General features: G+C 34.4%; 1 protein-coding gene and 1 long non-coding RNA gene across 9 annotated transcripts in view; one reads left to right on the forward strand and one right to left on the reverse strand.

Annotated features, from left to right (window-relative positions):
* Positions 1–16,128, forward strand: part of POC1B (POC1 centriolar protein B) — a 52,118-nt gene extending 35,990 nt beyond the window's left edge. For 3 of the 4 annotated variants that reach the window (XM_083819881.1, XM_083819882.1, XM_083819883.1), the window contains 2 exons: positions 13,612–13,794; positions 15,079–16,128. In XM_083819881.1, coding sequence (XP_083676007.1) covers positions 13,612–13,794; positions 15,079–15,183 — 288 coding nt within the window. In that variant the 3' untranslated portion in view covers positions 15,184–16,128. Of the gene's footprint in view, positions 1–13,611; positions 13,795–15,078 lie in introns of those variants that run through there. The other variant, XM_083819884.1, reaches the window with a different exon arrangement.
* Positions 5,235–18,039, reverse strand: part of LOC310892315 — a 45,492-nt gene continuing 32,687 nt past the window's right edge. For 4 of the 5 annotated variants that reach the window (XR_014578038.1, XR_014578039.1, XR_014578040.1 and 1 more), the window contains one exon: positions 5,235–13,072. This is a non-coding gene — a long non-coding RNA (uncharacterized lncRNA). The remainder of the gene's footprint in view (positions 13,073–18,039) is intronic. The other variant, XR_014578041.1, reaches the window with a different exon arrangement.

Raw genomic sequence — 18,039 nt, forward strand, 5'->3', positions numbered from 1 at the left:
CATTACAAGGATGCTTCTTTACGCCATTAAATGTTTCTTTTTGGTGTAGATTAACTTTTGTGTCAGGACTTTGGTAGAGACGTCATGCAAGAATATACTTAACTGTGTAGACCTATAAAAAGACAATTGATATTAAGTACTGTTTAGACTGGCACAGCTCGTATCAGATATGCACTAATACAAATATCACTCCAAGAACCTTCTTTTTTAAACTCTGAATCAATAGGAAGGTGAGCAAGTTAAACAGTGATTTTGTATGTATAATTGTTGTCACATTTTTTCCCATTTTGAACACAGAATACTAATTTTAATGTTTTAAATGTGGCCATTCAAAACAAACAAAAAATTAAAACATACTGCAAGTGCTAGTAAAGTAACAGCAAACATAATTAAATACGGAATGTGTGCAGAAGAATTGCATGGGTGTTTAACAAATTTAAATCTGGGTGGAAGTATGAATAAAATAATACATTGTGACCAGTGGAATTTAATATTTATCTTCAAATGGTAAACCCTTTACTTGGTGTTTTCCATTTACTTTCCTAATACACACACACACACAATTTTAAAGTTTTGCTTGTTATAGCAGGCACACCTGTGGTTTATTTCTCTTCTAAGGTAATATATGAGTTTCTAAGGTTTATATATGTATATATAAAATATATATAAGTCTGTGTGTATGTGCATATACATATATGTATACACACACACAAAAATGTTATATATATATAAAATGCATATATGTAAGTGTGTATGTATATATAGAGAGACTTTATATATGTATATAAAGACGTATATATATCTCCTTATATTCTAAGGCGATATTTTTTGTGTATTTTACTGTATGATGTTATTCTTTTTTTAAAAAAAATCACAAATTACATTAATGTTTTCTACTTATATACTTTAAATGAAGAGCAATGTGCCAATTCACAGTGGCCCTATTCATCATAACCTATTCTGTGGAAAAGATGCTATGCATTGCTGAACGAAACATTCTTTGTGAATTGTCTGTCTGCTTGTAGTACCTCAACTCTTCCAGTTGCGTAAGCATCACTACAAAGAATGGAAACTGTAAGTTTTGATAACTGGAGTTCTCCCATAAACCAAGGAGTAATAAGATGTGAGAGTAGTTGGATTTGGAACACAAAGTTGTGAGTTTTCGGGGACACTAGACCAGGTTGCTTCACTTCTGCTGTATTCACCAACTGCCCTTCTGCGGCTCTGTGGCAATGGGATCCTTTAAGAATCATGAGGCAGAGCTTCCTCAAGCTGTTTACCTCGTAAGATTTTGCTGCTGAAAGAGGCAGCAGTTTGTACTTTTTTTTTTTCCAGTTGTCAGGAAGGATAAGCTGATTACAAAGAAGCCATCTATTTCACATCACTAATAATATGAATCAGCATCTTAGTCCTTAAGACATTCCCACTCAAAAGAACTGAGAAAAAGGGGACAGCATTTTGTAAAGTCATTACTTTTCTTCTTTACCCTTCTTATTGGCTCAGAGTTCTGCACTTTGGTTTTCTCCCAGTATCATTTGTGCAAGTGGAGAACAACCCCCTAAATTTTAGCTGACTACTTTTGTTTTTCTCAGTATAGTTTATCCATATTTATTTTAACAAAAGTCATTAACTATGGATGTGATGTTTGTGATAATAACATAATCTGTATAAACTACATTTTGTCGACTCTCAATGTATTTGCATTCTGTCTTTTTAAAATTTAAATAAAAATAAAAATCATGTGAGATGCTGGTTCCAAAATAAGAGATTGTTCCATGAGAAAGTTCCAAGTGCAGACTCTATTTTGTAGGTGAGGACTGGAGTCAGTGATCAAGAAGACCTCTTCTAATAGTATATTCCTGTGAAATTTAAGAATAACAAATGTACTTGGAGTTCAGTTTTACTGAGTCTGTTCCAATCTCCACCTTTCCACCTGCCCCGACCACAAATGTGGTCAGAGTGGTGTTACCATTTATCATGTGCATACAGTTTAGTCACCTCCCAATGTTTGTTAATTTTTGTCACATTAAGTAGGAAGAAATGGGCTAAAATATAAATGCCAAGTGACAAATAGGAGGAAGATGAATATTTAAAGCCTGGTGCGTAATGAATTCCTTGAGCAATGAAACCCAATTTCTCAGCTTATTACAGAAAGATTTTTTTAATTGAATTTTGATTTTAATGAACTGACAGAACTACAGATCATACTCTTAAATCATGTAAGATGTTTATTTTGTTTTTCTTAAAGTTCCAACTGTCAGAGCCCAAAAATGGTAGAAAATTAAGAAGCATTTCAAGATAGCACTATTATTGGCAACCTTAATGCTTTAACTGTAATTTTTATCGTAGTTGAATTGCTTTTTAATACATCCAAGCAGAACTTATCTACCTACCATTCTTATGTGCCAACACATTTAGCATTTTAATTGGCGTTGAACAGTGTGTGTATTTTGACAGAAGTTTGTAATAGAATACTGATTAAAATAAATGATATTTCAAGAATAAAACAGACATGTCAGACCACTCCAAAGTTAACATTTCTTGCATGTTTGTGTGGAATCCTGAAAAGCTTTCTGCAGTTTCTAATTTTATTCCCTATACAGTAAACTGTAAAATTCAATTGATTTAAGTAAGAGCAAAATTATGCTTGTGCTATTAAAGCAAATTTTGAAAATCCCACCTCTGAACTAAACTCAGCAGTGCTGAGCATTGTTTCTACCTGGACAAATTGGACAACTTGTCCAAAACTTCAGCCTATTAATAATGCTGAGCAATAAAATAGGTCAGTGTAGACTTTTATTTCTGTAGGTATTAATTGAAGCCTACCAAAAGCACATGAATTTAACTTTTCTCAAATTTTTCAAGTTTTGTTTTATCCTTATGGGAATTTTCTGTTACATAATTGTTAAAGTATTTGATGTCCAAATCATCTCTTGTACGTCTGTAACACTTAATTAGTAAAAGCTAATAATTAATAAAACAGTGTTCCTTCATTACATAGTAGAACGGCTATATCCAGGAGATTGAAATATCAAGTTGTGAAATACTGTGCATCATTTTTTCTAATAGTAGCATCTGGCTCTTTGGCAAAGTCTTCAAGCAATTGTGCTGGCAGCGTTGGACTTAACTTTGGACTCTAATGTGCTGGATTGCTAACTGAGTTCCGAATGCTTTTTACTCCTTGACATTTTCTTGTAAATAATTTGAACTGGAGGAAATTGTTTGCTCCATAGAAGCAGGCGTAAAAACACAGTGATATTGTCAACAGCCACAGGTCAAGTGGTATACTCTCCTGTTGCTACCCCTATTCTGAGCGGAAGTCAAAGCTGACAGATCTCAGCTAACAACAGAAGATTTGTCTGTGAAATCTTTCTGTATGGACACTCTGCATTTCCTATCATCGCCTACTGGGATGCAAGCTGGGTTTCTCTATGCAAGGAAGTTTTGTTGACATACATTCATGTCAGCATTATGTTGACATGAAGTACCCCCCAAAAAAATCACACTATATCCCTGATACTGTTATACTGAACAAAACCATAGACAGAGGTGCTGCTGTGCCAACAGAAAAGAACTTTGTAGGCTTTGCATAAAGCTTGAAAGAAGGTTGTATGGGTGTACATATGTGTATTATGCCTATATATATATATATACGTGTATATATACAGTTATATGCAGGTTGGCAAAAAGATGTGCAGTATCATTATATGCTTCTTCTATACCATGGGCTCTGATAATGTAATATGTATATTTGTCTGTGTGTGTATAGATGAAGAGAGGCCATGCAACACAGATTGCTCTATTCTGGTTCTCCTGTGCAACAACCTCCCACTCTTGTGAAGCACCAGCCCCTTGTCTGTTGAGACTGAAGCACAAGGACTGCGGTTCTTCGCAGCTTTCTGCAGGGTTTAGGAGGAGGTTATACATATCCTTCAATTCTTTTTGTCCTGGCACAATCTGTCTTTTAGGATTTTCTCTTCAGTAATCTTTTGTTTGTTCTTACTGAGAGGTGGAGTTGAAGATAAATGTGTCCTTTAGCTCTTCTCATTTAAATACAGTGTAACTTTGATAAAGATTAGTTTTGCCCCAACAGGTTAAGTAGAACAGACAGTTATCTAAGAGAAATCAATTACATATTGTAAAGTATTTTACATAGCTTGAGAGATTAAAGTTTAGAAAAATTACTGTGGTTTGGGTTTCTTAGGATTAAATGTGTCTTCAAATGGGGAAATTCCTTCATTTGGATTTGTTGAACAGTCTCTTTTTATTTTAAATTCTTTTTGAACAATTCCAATTAATATAATAGGCGACTTTGCCAGCCATTTGAATGAGATGGATGAAGTGCTAGCACACATTCTTTAAGACTCCACTCAATAAATTATACTGTTACCACCTATTGTTTTTATATAAAGTTCAGTTAAATTCATTTAGCTAGCTGTTGGTCTAAAGCAGAGACTTTCAGTTAGTTTCTTAAGCAGAAGGAAGACATGGGAAGAATTCATGAGCAGGCAATCCAGAAGCACAGCTATCATTTCTCTGAGTAAATGTGATGAAGATGCTGTGCTCTCACTCACACTAAGGCAGGTAACCCTGCCTCCTTCCCTCCATGGATTCGTTGCCTTCTGTGACGCTCCCAGTCTGCTAAATCAAGTATAGGAAGTTTAACCACATGCTACATAGAAAGTTTTCGGGTTTTTTTAGATCTTTTTTTTATTCATTAATATTTGTAGTATCAAATATAGCAGAATATTCTATTTATAGTGTTAGAAAGGAGGTCTTGTCCATATAGGGTTATTCATCTGACTTCATTATTTCATTTCTAATATCTATTTCATGTTTCCAGTTTCTGCTACAAGTATTCCTCCTGCCCTCCAATTTTTCTTTGCCCTAGTATGGATAAGAAGTTCATGCAGAGTATTTAATGTTTTTATTAGCACTCTATATGGGTAAAAACAAGTCATCGCTTGAAACTTTAACACTGATTGTAGCTATAAGATGTTCCCTTAGATGTGCACATACATAGTCCAAAGTAATTTGCTTAATTAAAAAAGGCTATTTTATTTTGCAGTTGTGATTAGGGGGGAATGTTTCTGTGGTTTCACACTATTTGTCCTCAGTTTTACAAAGCTTCCTGCTGAAGGTGAAGATACACTGAAGATCATTTATTACCCTCCTTTACCTTTATGCCATAGGGTACATATTGTTATTTTCAGTCCCTGTGGTGTAAGTATTTTTATCATCTATAAAAGTGTTTGAATATGGTCTTCCTGAACTGTTATGTTTAGAATTGACTTCCTGGCAGGGAGTTTCTCGCCTTTGGAAATTGAACTTTTAATGATTTCTGTCTCTAGTTTGTGTAGGATGTTCATTACTTCTTTTTGTTTTTCAGCAGTATTCCTTGCTTTGCTGGGGGAAATCCTCAGTTTTTCTAAACCCAAGAAAGAGAGTGGTTTACTTAGACCATGTTTAAAGGGTCATGGTTCTCTTCTTTCTTTGCAAACTGCAAACTGCATAGCTACTGTACTGAGGTACAGTACTGAGTATTTCATTTTAAGGGTTTAGTTTATCCAAATCCAGGGGAAACAGAGCATAGCTATTCAGTTTTCAGTTTATTGGATCAGACTCTGACTGTGCAGGGAACTGTTGACATTAGAAACTAAGATTAATACCAGAAAATGAGTAAACTCAGAAAATTACTTTTTGTGTCCTTAAGTAAAGCTTAGGTATTACTGGTAATCTAAGAGTTTAGAAAAATCTTGGAGAAATATGACTTGTTTCTAGCTGTATGTACCCATATACTTATGAACTGCTGTGATTTTTCTGTTGGGCGATTTTATTTAATTTTTATATTTCTTAGAGAAAACAAGCCTTGGTTTTGGTTCTTTTTCCATGTTCTCTTGACAAGAAAGGAATATGGAACAATTTGTTGTTGTGTTCTAGGTTCTCTACATGTGGAGTTGCAAAATATTCAGTACATTGGATGTGCATAGTTTTTCAGTGTTTTCTCAGACAAGCAGCAATGGCAAATAAAACTTATGCAAAAAGCTGGTACAGTGAAACAGCATAGCCAGTTTCTCTATAAGTATTTGAAAGAATACTTGTAAAGTACAATATCATTTCTTATCATAAAACTCTCTATTCAGATGCACCTGTGAACAGAGATGTTTAATATTTTATGCTATCACAACAATGCTAAATTTAACATAGCTGTAGTTCTGATAGAGAATAGATCTGATTAATCAGATCATAGGTAAAAGGGCATCAGGATTTCAGTTAATTTTGCACTTGTATTTTTAAAAACACCTTAGCAGCTAGCTCTTATTGTACTGTATTGACCTCTTGACCTCTATAACTTCAGCTAGCTTCAAATTGACTACATTCTTTGCACAACTAAGAAATTGCTGTCAGTGAAAATGTGCATTTTCCTAAGGAATGTAGCTGAATAGTGTTGCTTGTTATGTTGGCTGTGTGTTTGTATCCTGATACCACTGGCAATCGTGACTTGGTTTTACATTAAAGTATATATTATCGACTGTGATGATACTTGTGGGAGAGAGGAGACTGAATATTTCCTTGTCAGACTGGATGAGAGGCATTTACAATAAGTATTTTCAATTTAAATGTTTGGGTTCTTTTAGCTTGGACATTCTTTTAAGAACTAGAGAAGACTAAGATGTGTAAGGAACTTTGAAAGACTGAATGAAATGTGAAATTCTGCATTTTAAGTTGTTCTGAAAGTGTTCTGCTCAAACTAAAGTATTTGGTTGAACTATTTAAAGACATACTGCATAGTTTGTATATTATCGCTTGAATGCAAAACTTCAATTAAAGTTTGCAAATAAAATATACCAGAAACAACCTTATCAGATAACAAGGAGCAGAAAACTGCACTTTGGCACATGGCAATTTTTTGCCATGCGTAATGCTGATTCATGTGCGTGCAAGAGAAGAGAGGAAATGAAGAGTGCTGTCATCAGCTGAAAGTACAGGGAAGTTTTCTGCAATAGAAACTGATAAAACAGATTGTGATTTAGCATAAGCGGTGTTAGCCTAACAGATCAGAGAACTCTATTTTATGTGAATCATTTATTCTTTGGAAAAAAAAATAATTTCAAAGCAGTAGAAACTATCTGTGTATAATTATGACCTACAGAGAGAGATCCCCCAAATCGTTGAATGTAGCATATCTACAGTGAAACATTTTAGTTTGAGGGTGGGTTTGCAAGATGGAGGAAAAAGCAGTGATAACAATAGTATCTAGTACAATAGTGTAGTACTTCTCCTAAGAAACTTTCCATGATTTAAAAAATAAAAACCACAGGAAATCAAGGTCTGGTAAGATGGGAGACTACACTGTTTTGTCTTTGCTCGTTGGTCTGTTTGAGCTTAATGCCCTACTTATGACTAATTGTTTGTAGTTGTTTTAATCACAGTATCAGAAATGTTTTAGTATTAGTATGCAAATGTACCATGTGTTCAAAATTTAAAGGATTATTTTTAAAAAGCAGACCATGCCAAATTGTTGTGAGTCATTAGGAAGCTTACCAATGTCACTTTTTCATATAAGCCCATCTTAATTATAAGATCATTAGGATATTCATTTGGAAGCTGTTGTGTATATTTTCTGAATTCAAAGCTCTTAGAAGATTGAAGACTAATGATTTTCAGTTGAGTGACATAGACTTGAATTTTTTCATATTTTTTCCTTTAGGGAACTTGGTTCTCTATAAATAGAACAACCCAGGCATCTTGATAAATGGATGCATTTTACTCAAATTCTATTCTTATACATCACGAAGTGAAGGGAGGTCGGGACACAGTCTTTGTTTCTGTCTGATCTGTGAACGTCTCATGGGAAAACATTTGGGATTATGCAGAGGTGATAGGGTTACGTGTAAGGATTTTTTTACAAATTGATTAAGTACCACCCACAGAGTTTGGCAATTTTGCTTGACAGAAAACAAAGATGAGCAATTATGGTTTGTTGTTTATGACATCATTTGTAAGCTAAATTTAATTTTCTATTGAACATCCGCTTGGTAATGCCATGGTAATAACTTCCTGTTGATTAATTAAATCTGCTCCTTCTCCTCCTTGTTTGTAACTCACATGAAGTTGCCCAAATGTGACTATCTTATTACTAACGGGCTGTGGATGAAAACACTGTACACATTTAAATTTTCTTTTTAGTTTGCTCAGAAGTAACAATTTGAAATTGTTGCCTTATTCAAATTTATTCCCTCAAAATAAGCTACATCTCTGATGTCTTCCAGAATGGCTTTTTTTAATTATGAGGCATTTTTACAATATTGCTGGCAATATACGGAATTATTGTTTATGAATTGTTAGTATTTAAAGTACTTTAGAAAGGGGCTAATTTGAAGGAAAGGGAACACCTAATTCTTGAAACAATTTTAGTAAACTAGAAAGTCGCATAGAAAGAGCTTCTTTAAAAACTTTTATATAAAAAGATTATGCCAAATGAACTGATAGGTATCAAAAAGTAAAGGAAGTTATTGAGACTAGCGTCACCCATCTATAACCAGGTTTTGACATGAGTGTTGCATTAGATTTCAGCAGCTCTGTCCCCTTCACTGAGCTGGGGATAAATTTGATTAACAGAAAAGGTTTAAGTGTCAACCAGACACCTCCTGAATATAACAGCTTAGTTGATGCCTGCCAGCATTTAAAAATCTCTACAAATTTCCAGAATATGATAAAAGTATCAACCATTTTGTCACAACTTAAATAAGATGAACATTTTAAGCCATTTTATTTCCTTTCTCTCCTACTAATTTTGAAAGTTCAATTATTTGTTTATCTGTATTTGATCTTTTTAGGTCTGACAGACACCGAGGCCTTTGCTTTATTCATATAAGCACTTCCATATCACTTTGTCCATGTATGTCTCTGAGTTCATATAATAGAAGAATCACAATTTATTGTCTAATCCACTAAATTGCGAGAAGGTTTTTCCGGTACTGTGACTTGGCAATGTTGGTGGCAATTACTGAGTTATAAAGCATTTTTCACAAGGTATTTGTCTGGTACATTGAATTTTGGATCGGTTTTACTGCAGGAAAGAATGTTTGGTGAGACTTTCAGTAGCTTAGCGTTTGCTCTGTTTACCTGAACTGACAACTTTCCTTCTTGGCTTGGAAGAATCCATTTAGGTTGGCTTTAATAGCAAAATTTGTCATCCGTTTGTGGGAGCTTAAATGAAATCTCTACTTTATCTTCTGTCTGAAGTACATCTGGCTTTTTTGAAAAGAAACTGAGAAACACATTTCAGAGTAGAGCTGTTTTTAGAAGAACATGTCAATGTCTAATAACCTCAGATTGTTTTGCTCTCCCCCTGCATTAATTTAAACTAATTGTAAATCTTAATACTTTAAATCACAGCATTTAAAAAATTTGAGTGCCATTGTATATTGAATCTGTTTTTGATTATTTTTAAGTACTTGAGAATTAATCGATCATCCCTAAGACTGAATTTCCAAAGCAGTATGCCTTAACCACAGCCAAAGAGTATTGGCTGAAGTTTAAATACAGTTACGTCTGTTTTGGCTGTGTTGTGTAACTACTGCTATTGTTCAAACAGCAAGAAAATTAATTTACTTCTCAAAACATTAGTAAGTAGCTCTATTAACAGTAGACAAACTACATTAGATTTATTTCTAATGGGCTCATTGATACTGGTGTCTGAGAAGACATGAGTTTCAGTCTGGGTCTTTCCTGCACTTCTGGAATTCATGTCCTTATTCCCCTTTTGAACTAAGAGGAGTGAACCTGTACAGCTACATTAATCTCAGGTGGGAAACTCTGGCAAATGGTTTTCTGAAGTTTTCAGGTACTTGATTACTTCTGAGACCCATACCTCTTCATTAGATTTGATTAAAATCAGCAAAAGGTGCCAAAATTTTCAGAGGATGCATGCAAACAAATAGTTTCTATATCAACTGATTGTTTTTCAGTGACACTTTCAACCTCTCCTTGTCAACTCCTTGCATTTCATAAGGCATGTGATAATCGGGCAGGTGTGCTGCTGCCATTTAGAATACATAATGTTCGAGTTCTACCTCTTTTTCTTTCAGTGTGTGTCCCAACTACCCTGTCTCCAAGTTTCCTGAAATTTGTTGCAGCTTAATCAGTTGGCCTTCTACCTCTCTTGTCAAATTTATCTAATCCTGGCTAGGATTTGGAAGCTATTGTGCAGCAGTCAAGATTCTCAGAGAGACGCAAGTTTTCTGTAATCTCACTATCTTTCTATAGAAATCTCACTAAATCCTAATCTAACTGACTCTCCTGATGCGGTTAAATGCAAGGATACTGTTCTTCTTTATAGTATGATTGGCTGTAAGATAGGAATTCTTTAATGTATGGGAACTTTTGTTGTTGTTGTTGTTGACACCCAACAATTGGGTGCCAAACTGAGCTTAGTCTTTTCCATGTTAATCAGCATTTGAGAATATCTCCATCTTCTGAATGCCAAAAAGCTTCCATTAATCCTGTTTCCCAAGGACATCAGATAGATCTTGGTAAGTCAGAAATAACATAGTGAGTCTGAGCTCTTCAAGGATGTTAATTAATGGTATCTCATGTAATGAAATCTGCAAAAGGAAGAAATGGGCAGTTTTAAGATGCAACAATCCTATATACTTCATGCACGTCTAAAATTGCATGGGGATACATTGTGAGCCAGAATATTCTGAGATAGTCAGAGTACTTTCTTTGGAGAAGTTCTAATGCTTTAAAACAAGCAGCTAAAGCACATTAAAATTAAATGGGAAATTCACTTTTCTTTTCTGCCTACCTTGTCCAAAAATCAAACCATTTGCATTCTGTTTCATTTTGTGCTAACAAGTGACTCCTTCACAATGTACAATTCTTTGGATTAATTTGAAGTTGACATCACAAGATGTTTCATATTGAAAAGAAATTGAAATTGATGGTACTGGAAAGAAAAAGGTTAACTAACTCTTTAGCCTGTAATTAAAATCTGTATTTAGGAGTGCCAAAACTCTGGGTTCCAATCCCTTCTCATAACGAATTTTTACTCATTAAATCAAATGAACAGCTTTTTAATATAAAATTAGCTATTTAATATAAAATATAAAGCCTCTACTTGGAACAAAACTTACCTGCTCCTGTCTAAACATCCTACCCACTGAACTAAAGCTGCTTTCTGTTGGCCATTGGCAAAACTCTTAACATCATGGACCAAGAGAATACCCTTTCTTCCGCTGTTTCATGCCTTTAATGGCCAGCAACCTAGCTGATAAAGCATTGCTCTGTGAGCCATGAGTTTGAATAACCTTAGATTGAGAAGGGAATTCTCTTCAGTCCAAGGCAAATGTTTTATAACCATTAGGAGATTCTATAGAACAGCTATGGATGCTTAATATTTGTTTAAATCTGTAGTTTGACATCTTAAGACTTTTTGACTTAGTCTAGCATCAATACAAACCAATGATGGATTTCAGCATTACCTGGATCGGATCTTTGTTTCTGACATTCTTAGCTCATTTGCATAAATCAGTCACCAAGCATAGAAAAGAAAATGAAAGGGAACTGGAGGTATCTTCTAGTTCATTTATCCATTTCTTTCACCATAGTGAAATCAATGTAAGTTGCGTACCACCAAATACTATGGTACTGTCAAACCTTGAAGAGGGTTCCATGTGGTTTTGTAGCATTGTACATTAAGGTCTGAAGTATACACATGGATATCTCCCCCTACCTCCACCTACTCCTTTCTCTGCACTTGGTGACCTCTTGCCTGGGGGTTGAGAGCTGTCCCTGCAGACCTGAACTGCACAAGGGAACTTTTAGCCCAGAGAGGATGGTGAGACTTTGCTCTTTGCTGTCTTCTTCCTAAGATGTGAAACCCTTTTACCCCCGCACAATCTCTGCTTTCAGTCATTCTCCACCCTAGACCCATGGTCTTCTACTGATTCTCTTTGGTTTGTTCTTGTGCTTTGCTAGTAAAAGAAAAGCCCTGCCAGTCGGATGGTGGATGAAACTTGTCTCAGTTCTCTCTCGTCGATGTAGGTGGCACAACCCCAGCACTTAGGGAAAAAAGATTTTGGAGAATCAGTATGTTGAGTCCAGAGAACAGCGCATGTAGCTAGTCAGGACTGCAGGATGGCACTGAAGATACAGGAATAGTATTGTGGATAGCGCAGCGGTATAAGTTCCTGATAATATTGGTATCATTTAGTATTACTTATATTTAAAACCATGATATTATCATATTTCATCCATCAGTCTCTGATCCTACCTGATTCAAAGGCAGGATCTACTACAGAGAAAATTTTCTTTTAGAGAATTGTCTAACTTGTTTCTAAATCCCTCCTGTCCCCTGCCTCGGTGACTCATCAACATGCCTTGGTAATCTTATAAAGGTTTGCCACTAATTCTGCCTAGCAGTTTATCTTCTACAAGATTATTATAAAGACTTAGAAGAACGTTTTTTTAATGGCTCACACTGGTTTTAAGACTTTCATTTGAAAAATCTATTCAGCTTTACAACATAAATATTTTGGGTACGTTGTAAATAGTGTGTATTTTAAATACATCAGAAAAGACTAAAACATCCTCTTTGCACTGCTAATGGATACTTTCATCAGCTGTCAAGACATTTCAGAGAAACTGTTAAACTGTAACCACTTATTTTGTAATGGTTGCAGGTATTGCAATTATAATTACAGATAATAAAATTGGACTGCCTCAAGTTTATTTCAATTTTGGTTTATTTTTATACTGTCTAAAGCTAGAAGAAGTTTTCAGAGAAATCACAAAAAGACATTAGTAAATCAGGTAAAGTTGTTGTGAAGAACCGTATAGTGAATTAATGATGATTTAACCTATCCTGACTCAAAAGTGCTTTTAAGAACTTCAAGGCACAAATAAAAACTGAAGTGATTGGGAAGATCATGCTCTTTCACTTACCTTGAAGCAATATTTATACATCAAAGTTATTTCTCTCTTCACTTGGCATTGTGTGTCTTTTCTCTATGTTGTTTTCTCCTCCCATTTCCTGAAGGAATCAGTTTCTCAAAAAGTAATGCAACTGAATGAACAAGTAAAAACTACTTATTCTTTATTATTATGAAAGTGCAAGATAACTCATATTAAACAAAAGTTTTATACTATGAAGTCGGTCACATAAAGATTTTTCATCCATATGACTGCTGTGAATGAATTTGTGAACTAGAGCCATCTTTGTAAAGAAAACTCCAGTCACCAATAGTATTTATTTGAACTTTAATTCAAGTTCTAGTAGTAAAGCGTTTAGTTCCTCAATCGCGTACCTGAAACTTGCTCAAGTTGAAATTGTTCATAAAGACTGCTGAGATTTCTCAGTACACAGTGTATGCTTATTGCCTCATCCATCATGGCTGAAATTCCCTCTTAGGTCAGAAGGCATTGAAGTGTTATGAATTGGACCTGGTACAAGAAGCAAATCTGAAGACCCTTGTGTGTGTGTATACATGTGTAAAGATTTTTTTTTTAAATTAAAAACAGACCTTTCTGCCTATTTTCTTGTATGGTTTTAATTAAATGAAAGCAAGGGCAACTGAATCTTCAAATGGTGTTTCTATATTGAAGGATGATGTCAGCCACGAAGATTTGCAGTATCCCCCTGCTTCAGTCTTGGCAACAAGTTCAAAGAGGAAGTCAGAGGATGAGAGTGAATCAGCTATGCATAATGTGGACAAGCAAATAGACATCTCCCCATCTCTGGGTAATGCTTTGGAGAACATTGTGGAACAGCTGGATGTTTTGACTCTAGTAAGTATGCAATAACAGATAACACTTGCAGTGGAAAATGATAATGTCAGTGGTAAAAAAAAATAAAATCCAGGAACCATGTTCATAAGTCAGAATATTAAAGTCTATAGGGTCATTTTGAATAGTTATATAGTCAAATGACTCTTGTTTTTTTTGCCCTTCAGCAGATACTGATTGCATGTATTGTGTTCCCTAAAGTGAAAGCTTCCTGCTGCATAATCATAAACATTATTGTTGTGTTTTTAACTCTGGAGGAAACGAGTCACTATTTTTCAATAGTGAGATCTAGTGTGGATTTACCAGAAGTCAGTTGTTGAGTTGACATTGTCAGATTCCGGCTTGAAGAGTCATGCATTAGCAGGGGATGGACAAAGTAAATTGGCAATGCACTGTTAAATCCTTTTTCAAACTCAGTGCTCAAGGTATTGGCTTAGGTAGGAATCTACGCAGTGGAATAATTCCAAGTGTCACTGAAACAACGCAAATATTAGTCTCAGTCAGTGACTGAATCGCTTGCAAATGCTCAATACTTCTTTTTAAATAATCCAAATTAAGCCAATTTATGTCTTAAAACACTATTTTATAGTCTAGAATATATTAACATGAATCATTAAAGGGGAGTGGCTAAGATTTTTCTGCATTCTTCTGCAATATATATGTTAACCTAAGTAATAAGTTTTGGAAAGTATAGAGTCAAGTCATCATTGAAAATTCTTTATGAAGTAAGTTGGATTGAAAAGAAACTCTCAGAATATGTCCAGGAACCTACCTTTCTTGAGGAAGATAGTCTCTTGGAGAATGCCTTTTGTAATTTTTATATTTATATGCTTTTATGTTTTTATTTACATTTATATGCTTTTTATACTTTTTCACGCTTTTTTTTTTGATGTCTTAGAAGGTTTTTTTTAGTTTTTTTGGAAGGCATCATTTGGGGTCACCATTTATGTCTGTTTTTATATTGAAATATGGATGCAACTTCCATGTAGTATTTCTGATTAATTTATACATACATACATACATATACAGAGTCCCAGGGAAAATATTTTGTAAAAACAATATACAACTTTTAGATAGTCTTCATAGATACAAATCCATCACTTTAAAATATGGTTGTAAATAGTGAAATAGCTAAGGCACAGCCACGTTAGACTATTTTTCTTGTTGAGTTAAAATTATTTTTCTTATGTTACTGTGTTGCACACTTTTATAATACCGCGTGAGTAATATTAAAAATACTGCGTGAGTAATATTAAAAAAAAAACTGCTACTGTCTCCCTCATGCAGACAATTTCAATCCTGGAACAACGGCTAACTTTGACTGAAGATAAACTGAAAGAATGCTTAGAAAATCAGCAAAAAATTTTACTTCAGGGAAGACAGGAAGAATAAAAGATGAAAATGAACTGTATTGATGAGTATGTTTTGTATATTCACAAGGAAACAATAAATGTTGCTTCATTGGATTTCACTATAATTGGAAAAAAAATTCCTTTCCTAATTGTTGATCTAATAAAAACTGAAAAAAATATGTATGACATTTTAAACATTAGTAGCAAGCAGGTTGTCTGGTTATACATTTAATAAAGTGTAGCCCAGATGAAATTAATATTTTGTAAAATCATTCGCAATGAAAGTTACAGGATTCTTATTTCAACCCAATAAAATCTTTAACTAAAACTAAACAAGCAGCTATATCTTTTTAGATGAACAGCAATCACTGTGGAAGTGCAGTATGCAGGTTTTTACGGCTCAGGTGAGGGCTATGAAAAAAACACCTCTCTGTACTAAGGCAATATTACTCTAGCACCTAAATTAAATTAGGCCTAATTAGCCCTGACTGCTTAAATGCCAGAGGTTTTCTTTGTCTCTTACGTACTGTCAAATATTTTACCAAAAACTCATAACAGTTACTGCTCATATTCTAAATATTTTAGTGATGATTGTGAGAAGATTTAGTGTAATAACTTTTAGTTAAAAATATGAAAATGAAGTCACTTAAACTTTGAAACAATAAGGGGATCTGTGTGAATTCAGGTGCAAGACATGCAGTCTAGCACTTCCACCAGAATTCATTTTTCATATTTAGAAGGCACATTTCTGAGGAATATATCTGAACCAAACACATAATGATGCAAAGTTCATATCAGAAATATAAAAGATCCTCATCCTCCAGGGACTTCCACAGGTGCTCAAATTTCACATGCTACGAATTCCCCCCATAGCTTAACACATTACAAATTAAGCTACAAATCTGTAAAGATGTCGTGTGATTCAGTTTGCAAAGTATAATGAATTTTGGTTTTATTTGTAATAAAAATGTGGTTTTTAGAAAGACATAATTGTAGCTATTGTCCTTTAAAAGAGAACATCTCTGCTTCTTTATGTCTACCTATTTATTATTAATGGCAATTGCAGAACATCTCTTGTATATCCACAATCAAAAGTAGATAGTCATCTCTTTCTGCAACTTCCCATTTTGTATGTTGAAAAATAGGACACTTGAAATGGGGGGAGCATTTTAATCCAATTCTCCAACTGACTGTATATAGATAAAGCCCATTTCTCAGGCTGAGCCTCATTAACATCAACAGAGTTCAGTTTAAGTACAGGAGTGCTGTGCAAATGCCATTGCAAATAGAGCTAAAGTAACAAGCAGTCAAATGTTCTTTTATAACTTTTTGTTTTCTCTTATTGTAATCGCTTTTGGGTAGCCAGAAATCACCTCAGTTGATTAGTAAGCCCTGAATTTTGCCACCAAGTGCTGTTTATTTTCAGCTCAATCTTAAATAGTGCTGTTTATTGAGAAGAAACAGCCTCTTAGAAGTTTTTCAGATACAACTATTTCTATGTAACATCCTAGGCACAGATTTTTTTTTATTATTTTTTATTTTTTTGTGAAAAGATGGCCTTACATATTCAATTGTGTACAGCCTGACCTTTGATTATGCAATTTTTTATAATGCTATATAATGCATAGTTATGTAAATACTGCCTTTTAGGTCAGATGTACTTGAGTTTTGCATTTGGAAATACTCTTGTGGTCTTGGCCTTTTCTTAGTTTCATTAGAGGACACAAAACCACGTAGCTATTAAAAACTCGGGCTTATTTCTTGTTTTCTTTTAATGTACTACTTATATATAGACTATACTTTCTTGTTGTTGTTGTTCAGCTTTTCAGGATTATTTATCAGCAATATTTGGAAATATTTTTTAAAAAATCTTTATTTTTTAATAAAATCTCTGCTGATGTCTTTCTCTTTGCCTTAGCTCCAATTACTAGTTCTTCTTCCTTTTCAGTACCTACTTACCGAGAGCATTTAATACTTAATAGAATTTTTTCCTCTGTTCTTTGTGAACCTGGTCAACTAGCATAACACTTCCAAATTAAGGTATGTTCTTGTCATTTAATCAGGTAGTCTGTTGATAGTGAAATTCTCAGCATGCATGACACCTGGCATGTCTGTATAATTAGAGGTGGTGGTTTGAGAAAGTGTTTTGGAAAACTAGTTCCTGGAGGCAAATGTAACTGAATAACTCCCAAACTTTGGGGGTTTGTTGTTTATTACTTTTATGCTTGTAAGATAATAATTCAGTGTTTCACTGTCATAATCATGAGAAACAAACTGTAGGCTTAAATTCCAATTAAACTTATCTTCTGGCTAGAAAAACTGTGATAGACTAAGTTTGTCTAGCCATTTTGGGATTGCCTGAGTAGATCCCTGTAGCATGAGGGATTCCAGAAATATAAATTGCCATCTTTATTTATAAATAAATATGCTGTACTATTCTTAAGGTAAATGGTTTTTTTTTCTTTTTTTTTTTCTTCCTAGAAGTCTTATTACAGGGTTGCTGCAATTAAATATAATTGCCATATCACAGCACAAAAACACTAAACAAGGGTAGCTGGGATCAGAATGTGTTTCCAAGGACATAGCTTTACGTAAACTGTTTACGCTGTAAGACTTGTAAAAATCTGAAATTCTGTACTCTCTGCCCCAAACAATTAATGAATATGTATGTTCACATTGGATCCAGGAACAGTATGTTTTTGTCAGAGTGCCCCCTCAGGGACTTTTGCACGCTTCAGATGCATAATACAATTGAAGCCGTTTCTTTGTGAGAAAATAGGTTAATGACTTGCCAAAAGGCAGATGTTAATTGGAAAAAGTGCAGACAAGTCCTTTTCTTTACAATGTATATGGATTGCATTTGTTATGACTTGCATCCAAGAACAGGTGCAATTTC

Source organism: Anser anser (assembly GCF_964211835.1).
Source record: "Anser anser genome assembly, chromosome: 1".
Taxonomy (NCBI): Eukaryota; Metazoa; Chordata; class Aves; order Anseriformes; family Anatidae; genus Anser; species Anser anser.